Source organism: Microtus pennsylvanicus, chromosome 14 (genome assembly GCF_037038515.1).
Source record: "Microtus pennsylvanicus isolate mMicPen1 chromosome 14, mMicPen1.hap1, whole genome shotgun sequence".
In the NCBI taxonomy this organism is placed as follows: Eukaryota; Metazoa; Chordata; class Mammalia; order Rodentia; family Cricetidae; genus Microtus; species Microtus pennsylvanicus.
The window spans coordinates 16,389,245-16,406,268 of record NC_134592.1 but is presented as its reverse complement, the minus strand read 5'-3'; the positions used below and the strand labels follow the sequence as shown (position 1 = coordinate 16,406,268).

General features: G+C 38.1%; 1 protein-coding gene across 3 annotated transcripts in view; it reads right to left on the bottom strand.

Moving 5' to 3' along the window:
* Positions 1 to 17,024, bottom strand: part of Trip11 (thyroid hormone receptor interactor 11) — a 73,183-nt gene that overhangs the window by 31,946 nt on the left and 24,213 nt on the right. For 2 of the 3 annotated variants that reach the window (XM_075948728.1, XM_075948730.1), the window contains 8 exons: positions 16,855 to 16,895; positions 15,711 to 15,797; positions 13,145 to 13,357; positions 9,389 to 12,418; positions 7,599 to 7,739; positions 6,780 to 6,973; positions 2,683 to 2,846; positions 340 to 443 (listed from right to left, as the gene is read on the bottom strand). In XM_075948728.1, the coding sequence (XP_075804843.1) occupies positions 340 to 443; positions 2,683 to 2,846; positions 6,780 to 6,973; positions 7,599 to 7,739; positions 9,389 to 12,418; positions 13,145 to 13,357; positions 15,711 to 15,797; positions 16,855 to 16,895 (3,974 nt within the window). The remainder of the gene's footprint in view (positions 1 to 339; positions 444 to 2,682; positions 2,847 to 6,779; positions 6,974 to 7,598; positions 7,740 to 9,388; positions 12,419 to 13,144; positions 13,358 to 15,710; positions 15,798 to 16,854; positions 16,896 to 17,024) is intronic. The other variant, XM_075948729.1, reaches the window with a different exon arrangement.

Here is a 17,024-nt window from a genome sequence, read left to right as displayed (position 1 = left end):
AGGGAACCCTTCTTGTTCTAAAAGATCAAACAATATATAATATTAATACATAACAAATACAATATACAAAATTTTATTCAAAACAGAAAAATTCAACTTAATCTTGTAGATGAATTAGTTTTCATTTTGCAGAGTCCCCAAGATACTGAGGTATGCTAAAGCATTTAAAGTTCCTTTTATCTCACATTCACTTATGTCACCTGTGAGATGCTGAGCCTGACAGTTCATTGTTAAACCCAGTAGAAGGCTGAATACAATCACTCAAACATTAAATAGTAAATGAATGGTTTATGAGAATATTTCCAAGACACAGCTCTTAAAAGAAAGTATTTTGCCTACCTGCAGGGATAACACTTTTCCTTCCAGAGTCTCTGCTTTCTTCTTCCATTCAGCTAAGATATGGTTTTGCTTTTCTAATTCAGCAGAATACATAGCTTTTTCCTCTAAGAACAAAGGAAAGTTACAGTAATATTTTCCAACAGTGTGTAAAGCTGGAATTTTACATCACTTGGGCTTTTAATAATTAAAAACAAAACATTTAAACATCTCAAAAGGGAAGTACAAATGTCTCACTAAGACATATCAAGTGGCACTGACACCAGGAGCCGTGAGCCTCGTAGCCATGATGACCCCATTCTGCCTCCCCTTTAGCAATACTCTCTACAGCCTCTTTGTCCACGCCTTTGTTCTCATAGTCAGTCTAGCAATTACATTAAAAATAGTCTTTTTATTTTTCAGTGCCACTCCATAGCCCTGGCTCATGTGTAACTCAGAGATCAGCCTACCTTTGCCTCTGGAATGCTTGGATTAAAGGTGTGAACTACCCACCTGGAAATCATATATTGAATTTCAACTAGATGGACAGCCCTAAGGGGTCACACAATTACAAATTTAAAGATTTTCTTAGGCACAAAAATATCCTCTATCCCCCTATCAAACTAACAGTTAACCCAATTAATAATTACCAGATGTACTTAGTCAACAAATTGATGGGTCAGTGATTTAAAGTGGGTAAACCTAATGATGGTAGGGAGAATGTGACAAAGCAAACTTTTGTCTTAGAATAAAAATGTTCTGTCTGTTTGAGTGTCTCTAAAACAGTACTTTTCTATTTGGAATAGAAAATGTAGCCACCTCAAAGCACAAATGAACAGCTAAGAACAAGCTAGTATTTCAAAGGTTAGTTATTACAATTATTAACACTTAAAAGGGGCTTCAAGGGCTGGAGAGATGGCTCAGAGGTTAAAAGCACTGGCTGCTCTTGCAAAGGTCCTGAGTTCAATTCCCAGCAACCACATGATGGTTCATAACCATCCAAGATGAGATCTGGTGTCCTCTTTTGGCCTGCAGGCATACAGAACACTGTATACATAATAAATAAAAAAAGGGGGGGGCTTCAAACTCCAGCATCTCAAACCTAATCATTCTAAGAGTGTCATTTTCCTCTTGTATGCGCTTCTTTTACATTCTCTCTCTCTCTCTCTCTCTCTCTCTCTCTCTCTCTCTCTCTCTCTCTCAGTTTTTGAATTTTTTCTTTTTCTTTTTGTGGGGGTGGGGGTTATTTCAAGACAGGGTTTCTGTGTAGCTTTGGAGTCTGTCCTGGAACTAGCTCTTGTAGACCAGGCTAGCCTTGAACTCACAGAGATCAGCCTGCTTCTGCCTCCTGAGTGTTGGGATTAAAGGCGTGTGCTATCACTGCCCAGCTGGTTTTTGAAAATTTTGAGTCAGGGTCTTCTCTATGTACACTGGCTGTCCTCGAACTCATTGTGTATATCAGGCTTGTCTCAAACTCACTGACACCGGCCTGCCTTTGTCACCCTAGTTTGGGTATTCATGGTGTTGTCACCACATCCAGCCCCTTATTTATTTATTTATTTCGTGTGCATGTCTGAGTGCACTTGGACAACAGTGTGTGTGTGGAGGTCAGGAGAACTTGCAAGAATGGGTTCTCTCCTTCCACCATGTGGGTCCTGGGGAATCAAACTCAGGTCCTCATACTTAGCAGCAAACACCTGTTCACTGAGTCAACTCAGCAGCTCTGAATAATCTCCTTTATCACTTGATTCTCCTTCTTCATTTTATTTACCTTTCTAACTCCTCAACTTTTGGCTCAGCATTTAAGTGCACTGGCTGCTCTTCCAGAGGACACAGGATCAATTCCTAGCACCCATATGGCAGCTTACAAATGTCTGTAAACTCCAGTTCCAGGGATCCAACATCCTCATATAGACAAATGTGCAGGCAAAACACCAACACACATAAAATAAATACATAAAATATTTTTTAAATAAGTTGGATGGCAGTGGCGCACACCTTTAATCCCAGCACTCAGGAGGCAGAGGCAGGCAGATCTCTATGAGTTTGAAGCCAGCCTGATCTACAGAGTGCATTCCAGGATAGCCAGGGTTACACAAAGACACCCTATCTCAAAAAGCAAAAACAAACAAAAATACGAAAAACAACAAAAAACAGTTATACTCCTCAACTTTCACCTTAATTAGTAATAATATTCTAAACATTTTTTAAAAAATCAAAATAGCTTTAGTCATAAAAGAAGTGTGAATTTACTTGGTGGTGGTGACATTTAAGGATTTCCTATACCTAACTTCATATTCAAATAAGGCAAAGTTACCATAACCAAAATTTTTCTTCACTAAGACATCAGCCAAGTAGGTAACATACCTTGTTGGAAGTGCTCGAGAACCATCTGCAGATTGGCTAGTGACAGAGCATACTGCTTTACTTGTTCCTGAGAGACAGAAAGCTGCAGGGCAGTCTCATCCCTCTGCTTGGAGACCGTGCTCAATTGTTCTTGCAACGATTCAACTTGCACACTGGCTTGATGACTTCAAATAAAAGAATACAAGCAAACTGCTTCATCCACTTAAGTAATTTAACAAAAAATACTCTTTACATCTTAATACATTAAATTCCAGTTAGATTGCAAGGTATTTAGTGAGCATGTAGCAAAACAAACAAAAGTTTCTCAGGCACGGAGTCTAATCACACCTTTCTGCACCTCACACAAGGAATCATGGTGAACCTAGAACTTTCTGATGGTCATCCCACTGACAAGTTGTTCTGATTGCTTATCTTTTTCTATTATCTTTCTTCTGTCTATTACACACACATATGGAAGCCCTTCATTTCTCTAAATATGAATCTAAAGATTCCCTAAGAGATTTATTTATGTAGCAACTGTCTTTGTTGCTTTTCTCCTTACTGTCACCAAATACATGACAAGAAGCAATTTAAGAGAGCTTATACGGCTCAGTCTGCAGGTATAGTCCATCATGGCAGAGAAGTCACAGTGGCAAGAGTTTGTATAAGCTGCTGGCCATGCTGCATCCACAGTCAAAAGGCAGTCAACAGTGCATGATTGTGTTTAGCTTGCATTCTCCTTTCTATCCCGTCCAGGACCTCAGGTCATAGGAAGGTACTAACCACAGTTGAGATGGGTCTTCTCAGCTCAATCAGCCTCTCTGGATAATTCACAGGCATGGCCAAGGATTTGTCTGCTGGATTCTAAATCTCCTGTCATACTGGCAATACTAACATCATAGTACCTATTCAGGCTTACATCTTATTTTGTTTATTTGTGTTTGTTTGTTTACTTATTTATATTATATTATTTTTTGAGACACGGTCTCACCATGTAGCCCTTGACTGGCCTGTAACTCAATAAGTATACCAGGCTGGCCTCAAGCTCTTAAGATCCAACTGCCTAGAAAGTGCTTAAGGGCATTACAGGGATTAAGGGCATGCACTACCACACTTGGCCTGGTTTATATATTATCTTTGAGTGTATCTTTGATGAATGAAGGTTATTTTCAGAATATCACAATGGTCTTCATTGTATTTAATATCCAGTTAAACCATACTCAAGAGTAACTAATAAAGCCAATTAAAAGCAACTCAAATTGGAAGATATTTTACCCAACAATGCCCTCTTGTGGAAACAGAGGTAAACTAAGACCTAAAATGTCCCCAAATCCTCCTGGGATTTATTCATTCCGATGACTGGTTAGCAAATCAAAGTATGACTCTAAGGATAAACGAGCTTTTAAAATACTCAGCTAACAGACAGAAGGCATTACTTTGTTAAACGATCTAAATATGACCTATAGATCGAATTTACATATATGACAAATATTTACTATTAGTTTATGTTTAAGATATGTTGTGGGAAGGATAAAAGATGAAACATTTTTAGATACAGGCAAACTTACACTTTCTTTGATATGAGAGAGGTTAAGACATGCAACAATTTGTTATTAAGACATGCAACAATTACTAAAAGTAAATATAAGGGTCATCAAAGACTCAAAGCTCTCTATACAGTTCAGAAAAAGGCATTACTACAGGGTTTGGGTTTAGAAATGAGGGACGGGGCACTAAATAATAATCCTTTGTGAAGAAAACATAATTTGAAAAATAGGTGAGAATCACAAAAAAACACTTAAGAAAGTCAGGTCCATCCTTCAGTCAACATGAAAAGAAAAAGTAGGGGGGAAAAGAAATAGGAAAACAGTACTGGGAAAATGAGTAATTCAGATTGGTCAGAGAAGGCCAAAACTTTACTTGAGGCTGCTTATCTCAGAGGTTATAGGGAAGGACAGAGACCTGAGGGTGTTTTGCATTTCTGGCAATGTAATTATACAAATGTACAACCCACTCATTGTTTTCATTTCACATTAAACAAGCTTTCTCATCTAAATCAGAAAGCACAACAACACACTATGTAAGTAGGGAAAAGGAATCACTTTTAGTGCTGTCTCTACTTACAACCTCTTTGAAGACAGAACTATCTACTGTCTCCTCATATCACCCCCAGCACTGTACACAGTAAAAAGAGTGGGAAATGTAATATAGAATTTAGAAATATATTTGTTGTAGAATATTATTTTAAGATGTGTTACATTTGTTTATGCTGTGGAGTATTTGTTTTAATGATGCAAAGATGTGTTGCATTCTTTTATGTTGCATTTGTTTAACTCTGTGAAGCTGTGTTACTTTGCCTGTCTAAAACACCTGATGGTCTAATAAAGAGTTGAAAAGCCAATAGCGAGGCAGGAGAAAGGTTATGTGGGGCTGGCAGGCAGAGAGAATAAATAGGAGAAATCTGGGAGAAAAAGAAGGAGTGGGAAAAGAAGGGGCCAGCCACAGAGTAAGAGTGAAAGCAAGATTACAGAAGTAAGAAAAGGAAAAAGCCCAGAGGCAAAAGGTGGATGGGATAATTTAAGAAAAGCTGGCAAGAAACAAGCCAAGCTAAGGCCAGGCATTTATAAGATTTATTTGGGAGCTGGGTGGTGCCACCCACCTCAAAAAAGCCAAAAGTGTAAAATAACCAACAAATAGTCATAATTTTCCTATAAGTTCATTAACAGCATGATCTCAAAAGTTTTAACATGCCCCTTGACCTACAAGTTCCACTTTTTCAATATTTACACGAAGGAAATATTCTGACATCAACACAGAAAGCATATTGTCAGTTAAAACACTCTAGGGCTAGAGAGATGGCTCAGTGATTAAGAATGCTTTCAGCTCTTCCAGAAGCCAAGTTTGATTCCTAGCAGCCCCATCAGGTAGCTCACAATCCAGCTCCAGTGGGAATCAATGCCCTTTTGGGGCTCCTACATAGGTACCTGCATGCACATGGTACACATAAATATTTAAAAAATGCTCTAAGTGTCCAGTAAATAAATTAATGGTATACTATGCAGTCATAAAATATTGCTGTAGAAATATACATTTTACTGTATAATGACATACTACTAAATGCTAAAAAAGAAGTCACAAAACAGTAGCAATTATATGATCCATTTTTGCTCTTAAAAGACAAAATACAATACAAAGATGTAAAATGGTACAAAGGATGATTCTGGGTGAATGGAGCTCTACTTTCTATCTTTCTAGCTTGTGTGACTTTCTAAAATGTAATATTCTTGTAGGGTGCAGTTACGTACACCACTAATCCTAGCACTTGGGCAACAGAAGCAGGAGGATTTCAAATTTGAGGCCAGTGTGAGTTAATGAGACCCTGTCTCAAACCAAAACCAAGTACTAAGAATAAAATCTTTCTACTGAGAAAATGAAAATGTAGAGTATTTAAAGTCAGTCACTCAAAACTAATAAGCCACAGGGCGGTTCCTCAAGCTGGGCCAGGTCTCTGAGCTGCCACTTCTTCTACACTTTCATCCCTAACATCCACATGCGGTCAGCTTTTAATCACCTGCTGAAAAGTAACGCCAGATGAATTAAATTAGCTCTCGCGGGACTGGACAGAACCCAATAAGACCTGCCAACATCTCAGGACCAGTCCCCTAAAATGACAAGTGACATTAAGTGTGGGGAGGGGCGTAGTTAGACAGCAGGAAGTCTGAGAGCTAGATCCTCATATGTGCCTATCTTGATCAAGTGTGTACACCACTTTACCCTAAGATTCTGCAACCATAAAATGGAGACAATGACTTTTGTGAAAATGAATTTGAACCAATATGAGCAAAATGTTTACTGAGCACGACACTCAACAAGTGACCAGTTACAAGTCGCACAAAAAGGGCTGGAGAGATGGCTTAGAGGTTGAGAGCACTGGCTGATCTTCTGGAGGTCCTGAGTTTAATTCCCAGCAACCACATGGTGGCTCACAACCATCTGTAATGAGATCTGGTGCCCTCTTCTGGCCTTCAGGCATACAACGAGGCTGAACATTGTGTACACAATAAATAAATAAATCTTTAAAGAAAAAAAGTCGTGCAAAAAGAAAAACAAAAGTTTACCTCGCATTTTCCATCGCATTCGAAGATGAAACTAGCTTTTCTTCCAACATCGCCACTTTCTTCCTTAGTTTGGTCTCTCTGTCTTCTGCAGCCAAAGCTTCCCGAGTATAAGAATCTTCAGACTCTAAGAGGTGGTCACGCAATCTCTGGAGCTCCTGGTTTAACCGGGACTCTTTGTCACGTAAGTGTTGAACCTAGGTAGAGGACCTTTCTTTACTTTTCTTTCATGCAACGTCCATTCCCATAAAACACTTATACCATCAAATTATTCCATATTATGTAAATGTATTAATATATTAACATTAATTATACATAAGTACCATTATGTAATTATAACAGCTAATTATAACATTTATTTTAAATAATTCTTCTTAATTATAATATATATTTAATTAACTATATAAATAACATGTTTTACTTAGTTATAACCAGTATAATTATTATTATAAATATCAATTACATTATGTATTATATATAAAACAATATATTAATACACTAATGTCTCACATTTACCAGGAAAACTTCTCCCCAAATTACATTTTAAAAGATTCAAATAGAAGCTTTACATTTGTAAGGTTCATCTGCACGGTTATAACAGAAATAGAATACAGAAGTAATGGGCTCTTATGGCAGAGTAATTTTTAGTAAATCTCATAAAGTGAGATAATTTTCTGATACACAAGGTATGTATCACAGTTAATCTTTCAAAAACTAAATTATAGTGTACCCCAATACAGCATATCAGAGGAAGAGAAAAATCACAAGATGATCATTTGCCTTAAATAACAGTGTGTGTCACTGGCCATTACAGTGCAGTACCTCACTCTGTAGGGTACTGTTTTCCATTTGCTTCTGTTTCAGGGCCAACATAACTTGGTCTCTCTCCTGCTGGAATGTAACTGTCTTCTCCTGCATTGATTTAACTGCATTTAAAAGTTGATTTAACTCCCCAGCCTTGCCCTTTTGGAAAGAAACAATTTTAGCTTTAAAGAATAATAGATTTTTCAAAATGACATTTTCTTCATTAAATAGTTTTAAAATATAGTTAATAATAACATCAACAAAATCCAAAAATGTCCTGAGAAAGACGATCTGAAGGAGTTTAAGGAGACATGACATCTAATGTGGTATCCTACACAGCCCTGCACCAGAAGGACACACGGCGAGAACTGAAGGGTTCAATAAGCATGAACTTGCACTGCTGCAATGTTGGTTCAGCATCTTAATAACTCCTGAAATACATAAGACAGGACCAATAAGAGAAGCTGTGTGTGAGGTAGATGAAAACTCTCTTCACAATCTCTACAGCTCATCTATAAACCCAAAGCTGTACTAAAGGAAACATTTATTAGAAATGTTTTAAAGAGGCTTGGTGCTGCTTCAACTTGATATGCTAGGCTTTGTTGACTCTCCATTGGAGGCCTTACCCTTTCTGAAGAGTGGGTGGGGATGAGGGGAGGAGAAAGAGGGGGAACTGTGGTTGGTATGTTAAATTAATAAAAATATTTAAAAATTAAAAAAAAGAATATTAAACAAGCAAACAAAAAATGTTTTAAAGAGAGCCAGGTGTGGTGGTACATGCCTTTAATTTCATCAGAGGTCACTGGATCTCTGTGAGTTTAAGGCCATCCTGGTCTGCACAGTAAGCTCTAGACAAGTCAGAATTACATAAGACTCTATCTCAAGAACTTTCCCCTTACACACACACACACACACACACACACACACGTTTTCAAGGGCTCTAGGAATCTATCTTATTGGTAGAGGACTTGCCTAGCACATTTGAAGAGGCCAAAGTTTCAATCACTAGTATTTAAAAAACAAAATACAGAAAAAGGAAAGAAACATTTTAAGATAGTAGGACATAGGAGATATGAAGGGGAAAATGAGAAAAATCAGAGGAGACTTTTACCTTGGGAGTATAGCACAGAAGAAGAGAGAAGGAGGAAGGAAGTAAAGAAACAACACTAAAAGCATTTGAAAACACTATAGAGAAATATTATTTTGTTTACTTAAAAAAATATAGGGATGTGTGTGTACATACATACACATAGTTTAAAGGAAGTCATACTATTTGGAGTTATACTACAATGTCCCCTACAAGAGCCACAGCCTACCCTACAAAAACCCCAGTGCTAGGTGTTAGACAGCTTCCTTTGAACTGCTGGTCAAGAGGATCCAGGAGACCCCAAACAGCACTGACATTGCACTTGGTTGCCTTCCAGAACTTGAAGATAAACCCACTGCTGAAGACACCACACACTGTGGACACAGGACTGGAGGAACTGAACTGGCACTGACCTGGAAGCCTCTTTCTTGAGCACTAGGCTCTCAGAGTGTCTAAAGGTGGATGCAAGAGGCATAAGGAGAAAAACAAGCTATCACCAACTCAGGAGGTTATGAAGGATTAATCTACTACTAAAAACCTTTGAAAATATCTTGTAATTTGGAGGTGAAGAAACTGCTCGTGAACCCAAAATACCTTTAAATAAATATTCCTAAGTGAGCAAGGTCAGACTTCCTCAGAAACAGTAGCAATAAAGTAACTAACACATTAAAAAGGCTCCTTGGTCATCAACATTTGTCTGCATACCCCACTGAGAACATACCTGTTCTTTTTCTTTCAAGAGTTGCTCAAAAGCAAGCGCCTTCTCTCTCATCGAATGGCATTCAAACTCTTTTTCTCGCAACATCACGGACAACTTCATGTTGGTCTCCTGCAGCGCCTGGTATTCTGTTTCCTTCCCCCTGGAAGTCTCCATTATGTTTTCATTTTCCCCCTTTAGTTTAGAAATGTCCATTTCTAAAATCAGTATCCTCTCCTTCAAATTTGTCACAGCTTGTCTCAGAAGCTCATTTTCATTCACTTTGTTAGTGAAATTTTCATTTGAAGAATGCAATTGGTCACTTTTGGCTTTGATTAAGAGGTCTTTTTCCTTAAGTAAGTTTTGTAAAACCTCTTGTTTCTCCTTCAGCTGCTTCATTTCCAAATCAGTTTGCTTGTGTTCTCTTCTCCCTATCTCTGAGGAGGCAGCCACAGACTCTGACAGTCTCTGGTTGTTTTCCTGGAGTGTTCTGATCGTGGCATCTTTTTCCTGTAGTGACCGTCTCAGGTCATCCAGTTCTTGTTGAAGCAACTGAGAGGACTCACACGGCCCAGCAGACTGGCTTGTCTTCAGAGGTTCTGCTGACTGAGTGGTAAGTGATGAGCCAGAAGAGAGCTGGGGTGACATAATATCAAGTTTTCCTAAAAGAAGATCCTTGGTGTTACAAAGCTGCCCTATGCTTTGCTGAACTTGTGCTAATTCCTGCCCAAAATTCTTCAGTTTGGTTTCATTCTGCTCGTAACTTTGAATCAGGCCCGTGTAGTCTACTTGTAATTTAGAATTGTTATCACTATCAACCAAAACTTGGGCCTGAAGTTGATGGAGCTCTTCCTGAAGCTGGGCTGACTCATGCTGCATATTTTGGACGGTGGTCATCACCTGCTGTTTCCACTCTTCCATTTTCTTCACTTGCTGTTTTAGTTTGTCACGTTCCTGTAAGAGCTCCTCAAACTGATTACTATTGACTCCTCCAACCTCGTTACCTGTGCCAGAAGTTTGCAACACTGTCAGCAGGGTCTGACACTTCTGACTCAGTGCATCTATTTCAATGTCTTTTTCTCGAATAATCCGTGATAAATTCTGAATAGTTTCTTTAAACATATCTTGACCACTACTTTCAAATCTAGCAGACATTTTTTTATTCTCATCTTGCAGCTTAATAAGGGCTGCTTCTTTGGCACTAATAATATCTATCATTTTGTGATAGTCTGTTTTCAGCTGGCTATTTTCCCTTGTCTTCTCATTTAAGACAACCATTACTTTCTCTCTTTCCATAGCGTAGGCATGCAGCTGCTGCTGGAGGTATGCAACATCCTGAGAATAGGAAACTGAGGAAATCCTGGCATGAAGCGCTTGTATCTCCAAGTCTTTCTGCTGGATAATTTGAGTGAGCTTGCCAACTTCATCTTTGGACAGCTGATCTATCTGTTTAGTTAAAGACAGATTCTTTTCATTCAGAAGCTTAATCTCCAGCTCCCGATCTTTTATCCCCTTCACTAACCTTTCCATTTCAGCTTTGGATAAATCATGCTTTTCACTTTCATTTTCTATATTAAGGCTCTGAACTTCTGTTTCTTGAAAAATATCAGAATTCTCTGTTGGAATGTCCCGTCTTTCTTCATGCAACTGGGCTTTTATTTGTTTAACTGTTTTTTGCAAGTTCTTAATTTCCTCATCTTTTTCTAAAAAGAGCTGGGTGTGTGTGATACTCATTTGTTCATGCTGGTATCTTAACTCATCCATTTCTTTCTTCTGCTCCTGTAGAGACTGGAGCAGTTGCATTTTATTCTGGTTTTGATCTTCAATCATCTTCTGGTGCTGTTTAATTTCTTCTTCCAAATTATCCTTGATGATGTGGAGCTTAGACAGCTCAGACTCTAGCTCTGTGGTGCTGTCAAGGGTACTACGCTCAAGCACGGGCACAGTCCGACTCTGCTGTTCCCTGAGTCGCTCCAGTTCTTCTTGCAAGTGGTTGTTCTCTTCTTTCATGGATCCAAGACTTCTATCCTTTTCCTCTACTGTCTGCCTTAGAGCCTCATTGTTTCTTAAGGCCTGCGCACATTTGTCCAATTCCTCCTGCAGTTCTGAACTTTTTTCTTTAAGTTTCACAATACAATCTTCTTTTTCGTTTATAAGTCGTGTCAATTGTTTCTGTTCTTCTAAACTAGACAATAAAGTTTCCTTCATTTGTTGATGATCAGTATCCATTTGCTCAATACTCTTTTTGAGCCCTGCTATTTCAGAGTCTTTTTGCTGGCTGAGCTGAATTAAGTGCTCATGTTCCATCTGTAAGGCAGAGGTACTCAGGCTGCGTGCGCTGGACAGTTCCTCAATAGTTTGCTTGTATTTGTTCGCTTCCTCTAACAGCCTCTTTTCAGCTCCACACAAGTCTGCTTCTAGCTGCGCCTTTTCGCATTTCAGAGTCTCCAGCAAGGCAGTTTTTTCCAGAGAAATCTGGTTGTTGCCAGCAATAGATTCTTCCAACTGATTTCTTACATCCTCACATGCTACAACCAACTTTTCATTTTCTGTTTTGAGATCAAAAGCAACTTGCTTCAAATGTTCATTCAGCTCTTCTATTTCTAAAAGATTCTGTTTTAAGTTTCTAACTTCATTTTCCCTTTCCTTAAGTAAATCATCCTTCAAATTACTGTTAGAGCCTTGGGTTTGAGACCGCGTCAACTCACTCCTGACTGTGGACAGCTCCTCCTCATTCTGCCTGATGTGTTCCCTCAGTTCACGGTTCTCCTTCTGGATGCTGAAATTATTTTTCTCTGATTTACTTAGTTGATCTACTAAATCTTCTACTTTATCTTCAAGCTTCTGTTTGGTTAACTGTAAATCACTTAGGGCCCGTTCACTGTCAGTTAGCTTTTCTTTCTGCATGTCTAACTCTTTGGTAATGTTCATTTTATCATCCTCGAGTTGATGGATTCTCTGTTTTTCATCATCTAGATCTTCTTTTAGCTTCTTGATGACACTATCTCCTTCACTTTGCTGTTTTGATAGCTGATCTTTTATCAAAATCACATGCTGAAAGAAAAATTAATTTGCACAGTAACTTTGTGACATTTTCTCATGTCAGTATCTAAAGAAAATTTTGTAAAATTTCATACATCATATAATAATAAAATGAGTATTTCTATCCTTCTTTAAAAATAACTTTCTAACCCACTATGTTTCACAAAATAATTTACAAAAGTTTTTCATTTTAGGCTGGGTGGTGGTGGTGCATACTTCTAATCCAGCACTTGGGAGTCAGAGGCAGGCACATCTCAATAAGTTCGAGGCCAGCCTGGTCTACCAAGCGAGTTCCAGGACAGCCAGGACTGTCACACAGAGAAACCTCGTCTTGAAAAACCTTTAAAAAAAAAATTTATCATTTTAGGAGTAAAAATCTAAAATCAGAAAAGGTTAATCACACGTTCTTTTTCTAACTTTTAAACACCAAAACAAGCATCAACAAACAGTAGCCCTCAAGTTGCTAACTATCTCTGTACATAGTTTACCAAGCAAACTCATGCTTGCTTGTTCACATATCCTAACTCAGTGAGATGAGTATGTTCCGAGATATGTTCCACAAATTTAAAACATACTTTACTAACTAGTATTTTAGAGACAAAGTCGCATCTCTGATTATATCAAAAGCAAATTAAAATATGAAACCACCAAAGTATATCCCTGTCTATGTTAGTTCAGTACCCAGACGACTGGCTGGAGTGTGCTCCTCACGCCTCATCATATTTAATGCAGTTTTACCTTAGTAGCCTCTTGGTTCTGCTTGTCCAGTTCTTCAAGCTCAGCCGTGAGTATTTCATTTTCATGAATACTCTGATTCAGTTCTTGTTCCTTCACCTCCAAGTTAAGTTTCAAGTCACGAACTTGAGAAAACAAATCTATGTCCCTTGTAGCTGTACTTTTAATGGCCTCATATTCATTGTTCAGTTTGGAAAGTGATATCTGAAGTTCTTCCTTAAATGACAAGAGGACAGGGAAAGCAGGACAAGCCATCACTCAAGAAGAGACATCAAAAGGTGAACCTTACAGGCATGAATGGCCTATAATAACAGGGTATCTATTTTAAATCCTTTGCATGGGAACAAGTCACAGCCTTCAGTCACAGAGTTTTACATAGAGCTCCAAGCAGAGCATTTCTACAAGTCTGTGTTCACCTTCTAGCCTACCTTTTTTGCAGAGGACCATTCCTAGGGCAGAAGCCTTTTCTATTCTAGTCCCATAAATACCAACCTTATCCTTATACCTACCAAACACACACTTAATAAAAGCCCCAATCTCTTCTCTTCCAGACAAAGTAAATAAAAATGAAGAAAATTGGTACTCATTCAGACTATAAGCTCTAATTAGAAAATAAAAAGTCCATTTTTTTCATTCAAGGAACTTAGTTATTATATGATTAGATTAGTGTACAAAACCTTCTCTTAATTGAAGAATGAACCTGTTTCCTTTATCTTCTGAGCAAGACCACCAGGCTCCCTTCTCAAAAACCCAACATTACTAAACACAGACCTACACATGTTTTTAATAATCTAATATGTAATAACATTTTCTTAAAAAACCTAGGAAGTTAAATAGTCCTCTATGATTCAACATCATTTTCTCATGATTATGTTTATTATAAGGTACATAAAGTCCCAAGCTTTTTAAAACTGAACTTTTCTGAGATCAACTTTGAAATAAATAGTATCAATTTCCTTTAAAAAACCTAATAGTTCCATATAAAAGAGGCCTATAAAACTGTATGAGAGTATCGCCACCATCTCTCTTTCTCATTTCCTTTCAATTCAAACACTTATTCTGAACTGTCCTTGAAAGATGGAGCCTGTGTAGGGGTTCATGACTGTCATCCCAGCACTTGTGGGGGTCAAACAAGAGGACTGCTATAATTTTGAGGCCAGCCCGAGGCTATATAATGAATAACAGGCCAGGTCAGTCTAGGATACAGAGTGAGACCCTATCTCAAAAAACAACAATAACAAAAAAGAAAAAAGGTAGGTGAAAGGTGAACAGACAGCTTAGTAGTTAAGAACCCTTGCTCTCATAAAAGACTCAAGTTTGGTTCCCAACGTGCGGCTCACAACAGCCTGTAACTGTAGTTTCAAGGAATCTCATAATCTCTTTTGGCCTCGACAGACACTAGGCATACATATGGTCCATATACTTCATGCAAGAAAAACACTCGTACACATAAAATAAAAATAAATAAATTGTAAAAAAGGAGGAAAGGAAAAAAGAAAAGAAAGAAAGCATTATTTCCTTAAGTCTTTCTGAAGTCATCTGACCTTTCTCGGGCTGATCTGAGGAGCACATCTGGCATTAACTGGGAAACAAATACAATTCAGTCAAGAGTTACAGAGACTTCTCACGGTGGCCAGAAAATTGAAAAGATAAGAAAAGCTGGGAGGTCCTACAGGGTTTGGGAAGAGAGGCCTACAACTAAAAAGCGTAGTTAGACCAATTCGATAAAGAAGAGGATTCCATAGGAGCAGACCCAGAAGCAGCACACACATGGGAATAAGAACAGTGATGTGAGTCATTACCGGTACTCTGTGGAAAACAGCAGCAACCATCTCATGTCCAGGGCTGTACACTACAACCTAGAACTCAAACCCATCATGCCTCTCTGACAACACTGCCTATATACTGATGTAGAAAGAAGCTGAAACTAAAATCTTAGGGGACTTAGAGTAGCATGTTGACACTGCTATTTCTTAAGGATATATATGCAGAGGCAGACATGTATTGACATACCCAGGAATAGTGGTATTCTAGGAATATGAAACACAGACTGTCTTTGGGTAGGAGGCCACGTAACAGAGGCATGAAGTTTTTCAGTGTGTGTTTACGAGGCAAACATAATGCTCCTTCCTATATTAAATAGTGTATCATAGCACTCTATGCCATCTTTGCTACTAACGCACACAAAAAAAATAAGATTCTAATAGCAAAGCTATCTGTCTTCACTGTTCAACAGTAAAAAATTTATACCTACCACCACAGGGACTGTGGGGAACAACAGCCAGACATTTCCCCTACCTGTAGGTGCTGCTGTCAGGGCCCCATCAGAATCACACCTCTTCTGCTCAGACCTAAATGCCTACTGGTTTGTTTGCACATACTATACTCTGGCCAGCCTCTCACACTCTGAACCTTGCCCAGCTACTCCAAGCTGGCTGGGCAAGCTACCAATGAGCTTAGACTTACTGCGAGGTCTCTATCGTTAAGCATTCCACTGATATGAACTAATCCTTAACCATGACCTATGACACACACCATTTTAATTCTACCCCATTTTAACAGCACCTACCTTTTCTTGACTCAATAATGACTTCTCTCTTTCTAAAATTTGGACACATGTTTGAAGTTTCTGATTGTCTTCAGCAAGACTGTTATCCTATAAAAATGTTAAAGTAGTATTTTCAGATAACAGAATTTTCAGTTTACAAGAAAGCAGTCTAGCTACATATTTGTATAATTATACTCAGAATATTTTTAGTAACATATAAAAGTTAAAATAATCCAATGTTGGACAGTTTAGAATCATTCACTCATTTTAGACATTCTTATAGAGTATTTATTATATTTAAAGGATATAAAAGTGTCTCCAGGGCTGGAGAGATGGCTCAGCGGTTAAGAGCACTGACTGTTCTTCCAGAGGTTCTGAGTTCAATTCCCAGCAACCACATGATGGCTCATAACCATCTGTAATGAGATCTGGTGCCCTCTTCTGGCCTGCAGGGACACATGCAAGTAGAACGCTGTATACATAATTAATAAATTAATCTTTAAAAAAAAAAGTGTCTCCAAAAGTAACTTGTAATTAATACACAGGGGCCGGCGAAACGGCTCAGCAAGTAAAGGCACATGCTATGCAAACCTGGCCATCTTAATTTGGAACCAGGAACCCACATAAAGTTGGAAGGAAAGAACCAACTCCATAAAATTATTCTCTTACCTCCATACATATGGGTACACACACACACAACCACATGTACAAGAACACAGATTAAAATAAAAAAAAAAAACTTTGGCCAGGTGGTGGTGGCACACACCTTTAATTCCAGCACTCAGGAGGCAGAGGCAGGCAAATCTCTGTGAGTTTGAAGAGAGCCTAGTCTACAGAGCAAGTTCCAAAACAGGCTCCAAAGCTACAGAGAAACTCTATCTCAAAAAAACATTGATTTTTTTCTTATTTTAGGAAAAATCAAAATGCATTCCTTACTTTGATATAGGATCAGTTCCTGTCTATACTGTCAAGTCACCAATTACACACCCAACATATCAATTTATAATGCAAAAAACTTTGTTAGTGATCATTAAGCACAGATTACTAAAAGTTCCTGGGGGAAATTTACATGAATTTATGAGAAAACAAAGATAAGCAAAAACAATTAATCAAAACTCTCTTAGTAAAATAATGCCCAAAACTTTCTCCCATAACAAGAAGTTACCTGGTTTAAACTACTTAGTCTCATTATTTCATTTTCAGCATCTGTAAAAACAATAAATGAACCTGACATTACTTAAAATATTTTAATAATTGCCTCTCACATTAAACTCAGAGGTGCAGTCCATTAAGACAAAGTATATTTATCACTAGCAAGTAGGTTGACAGTTTGAA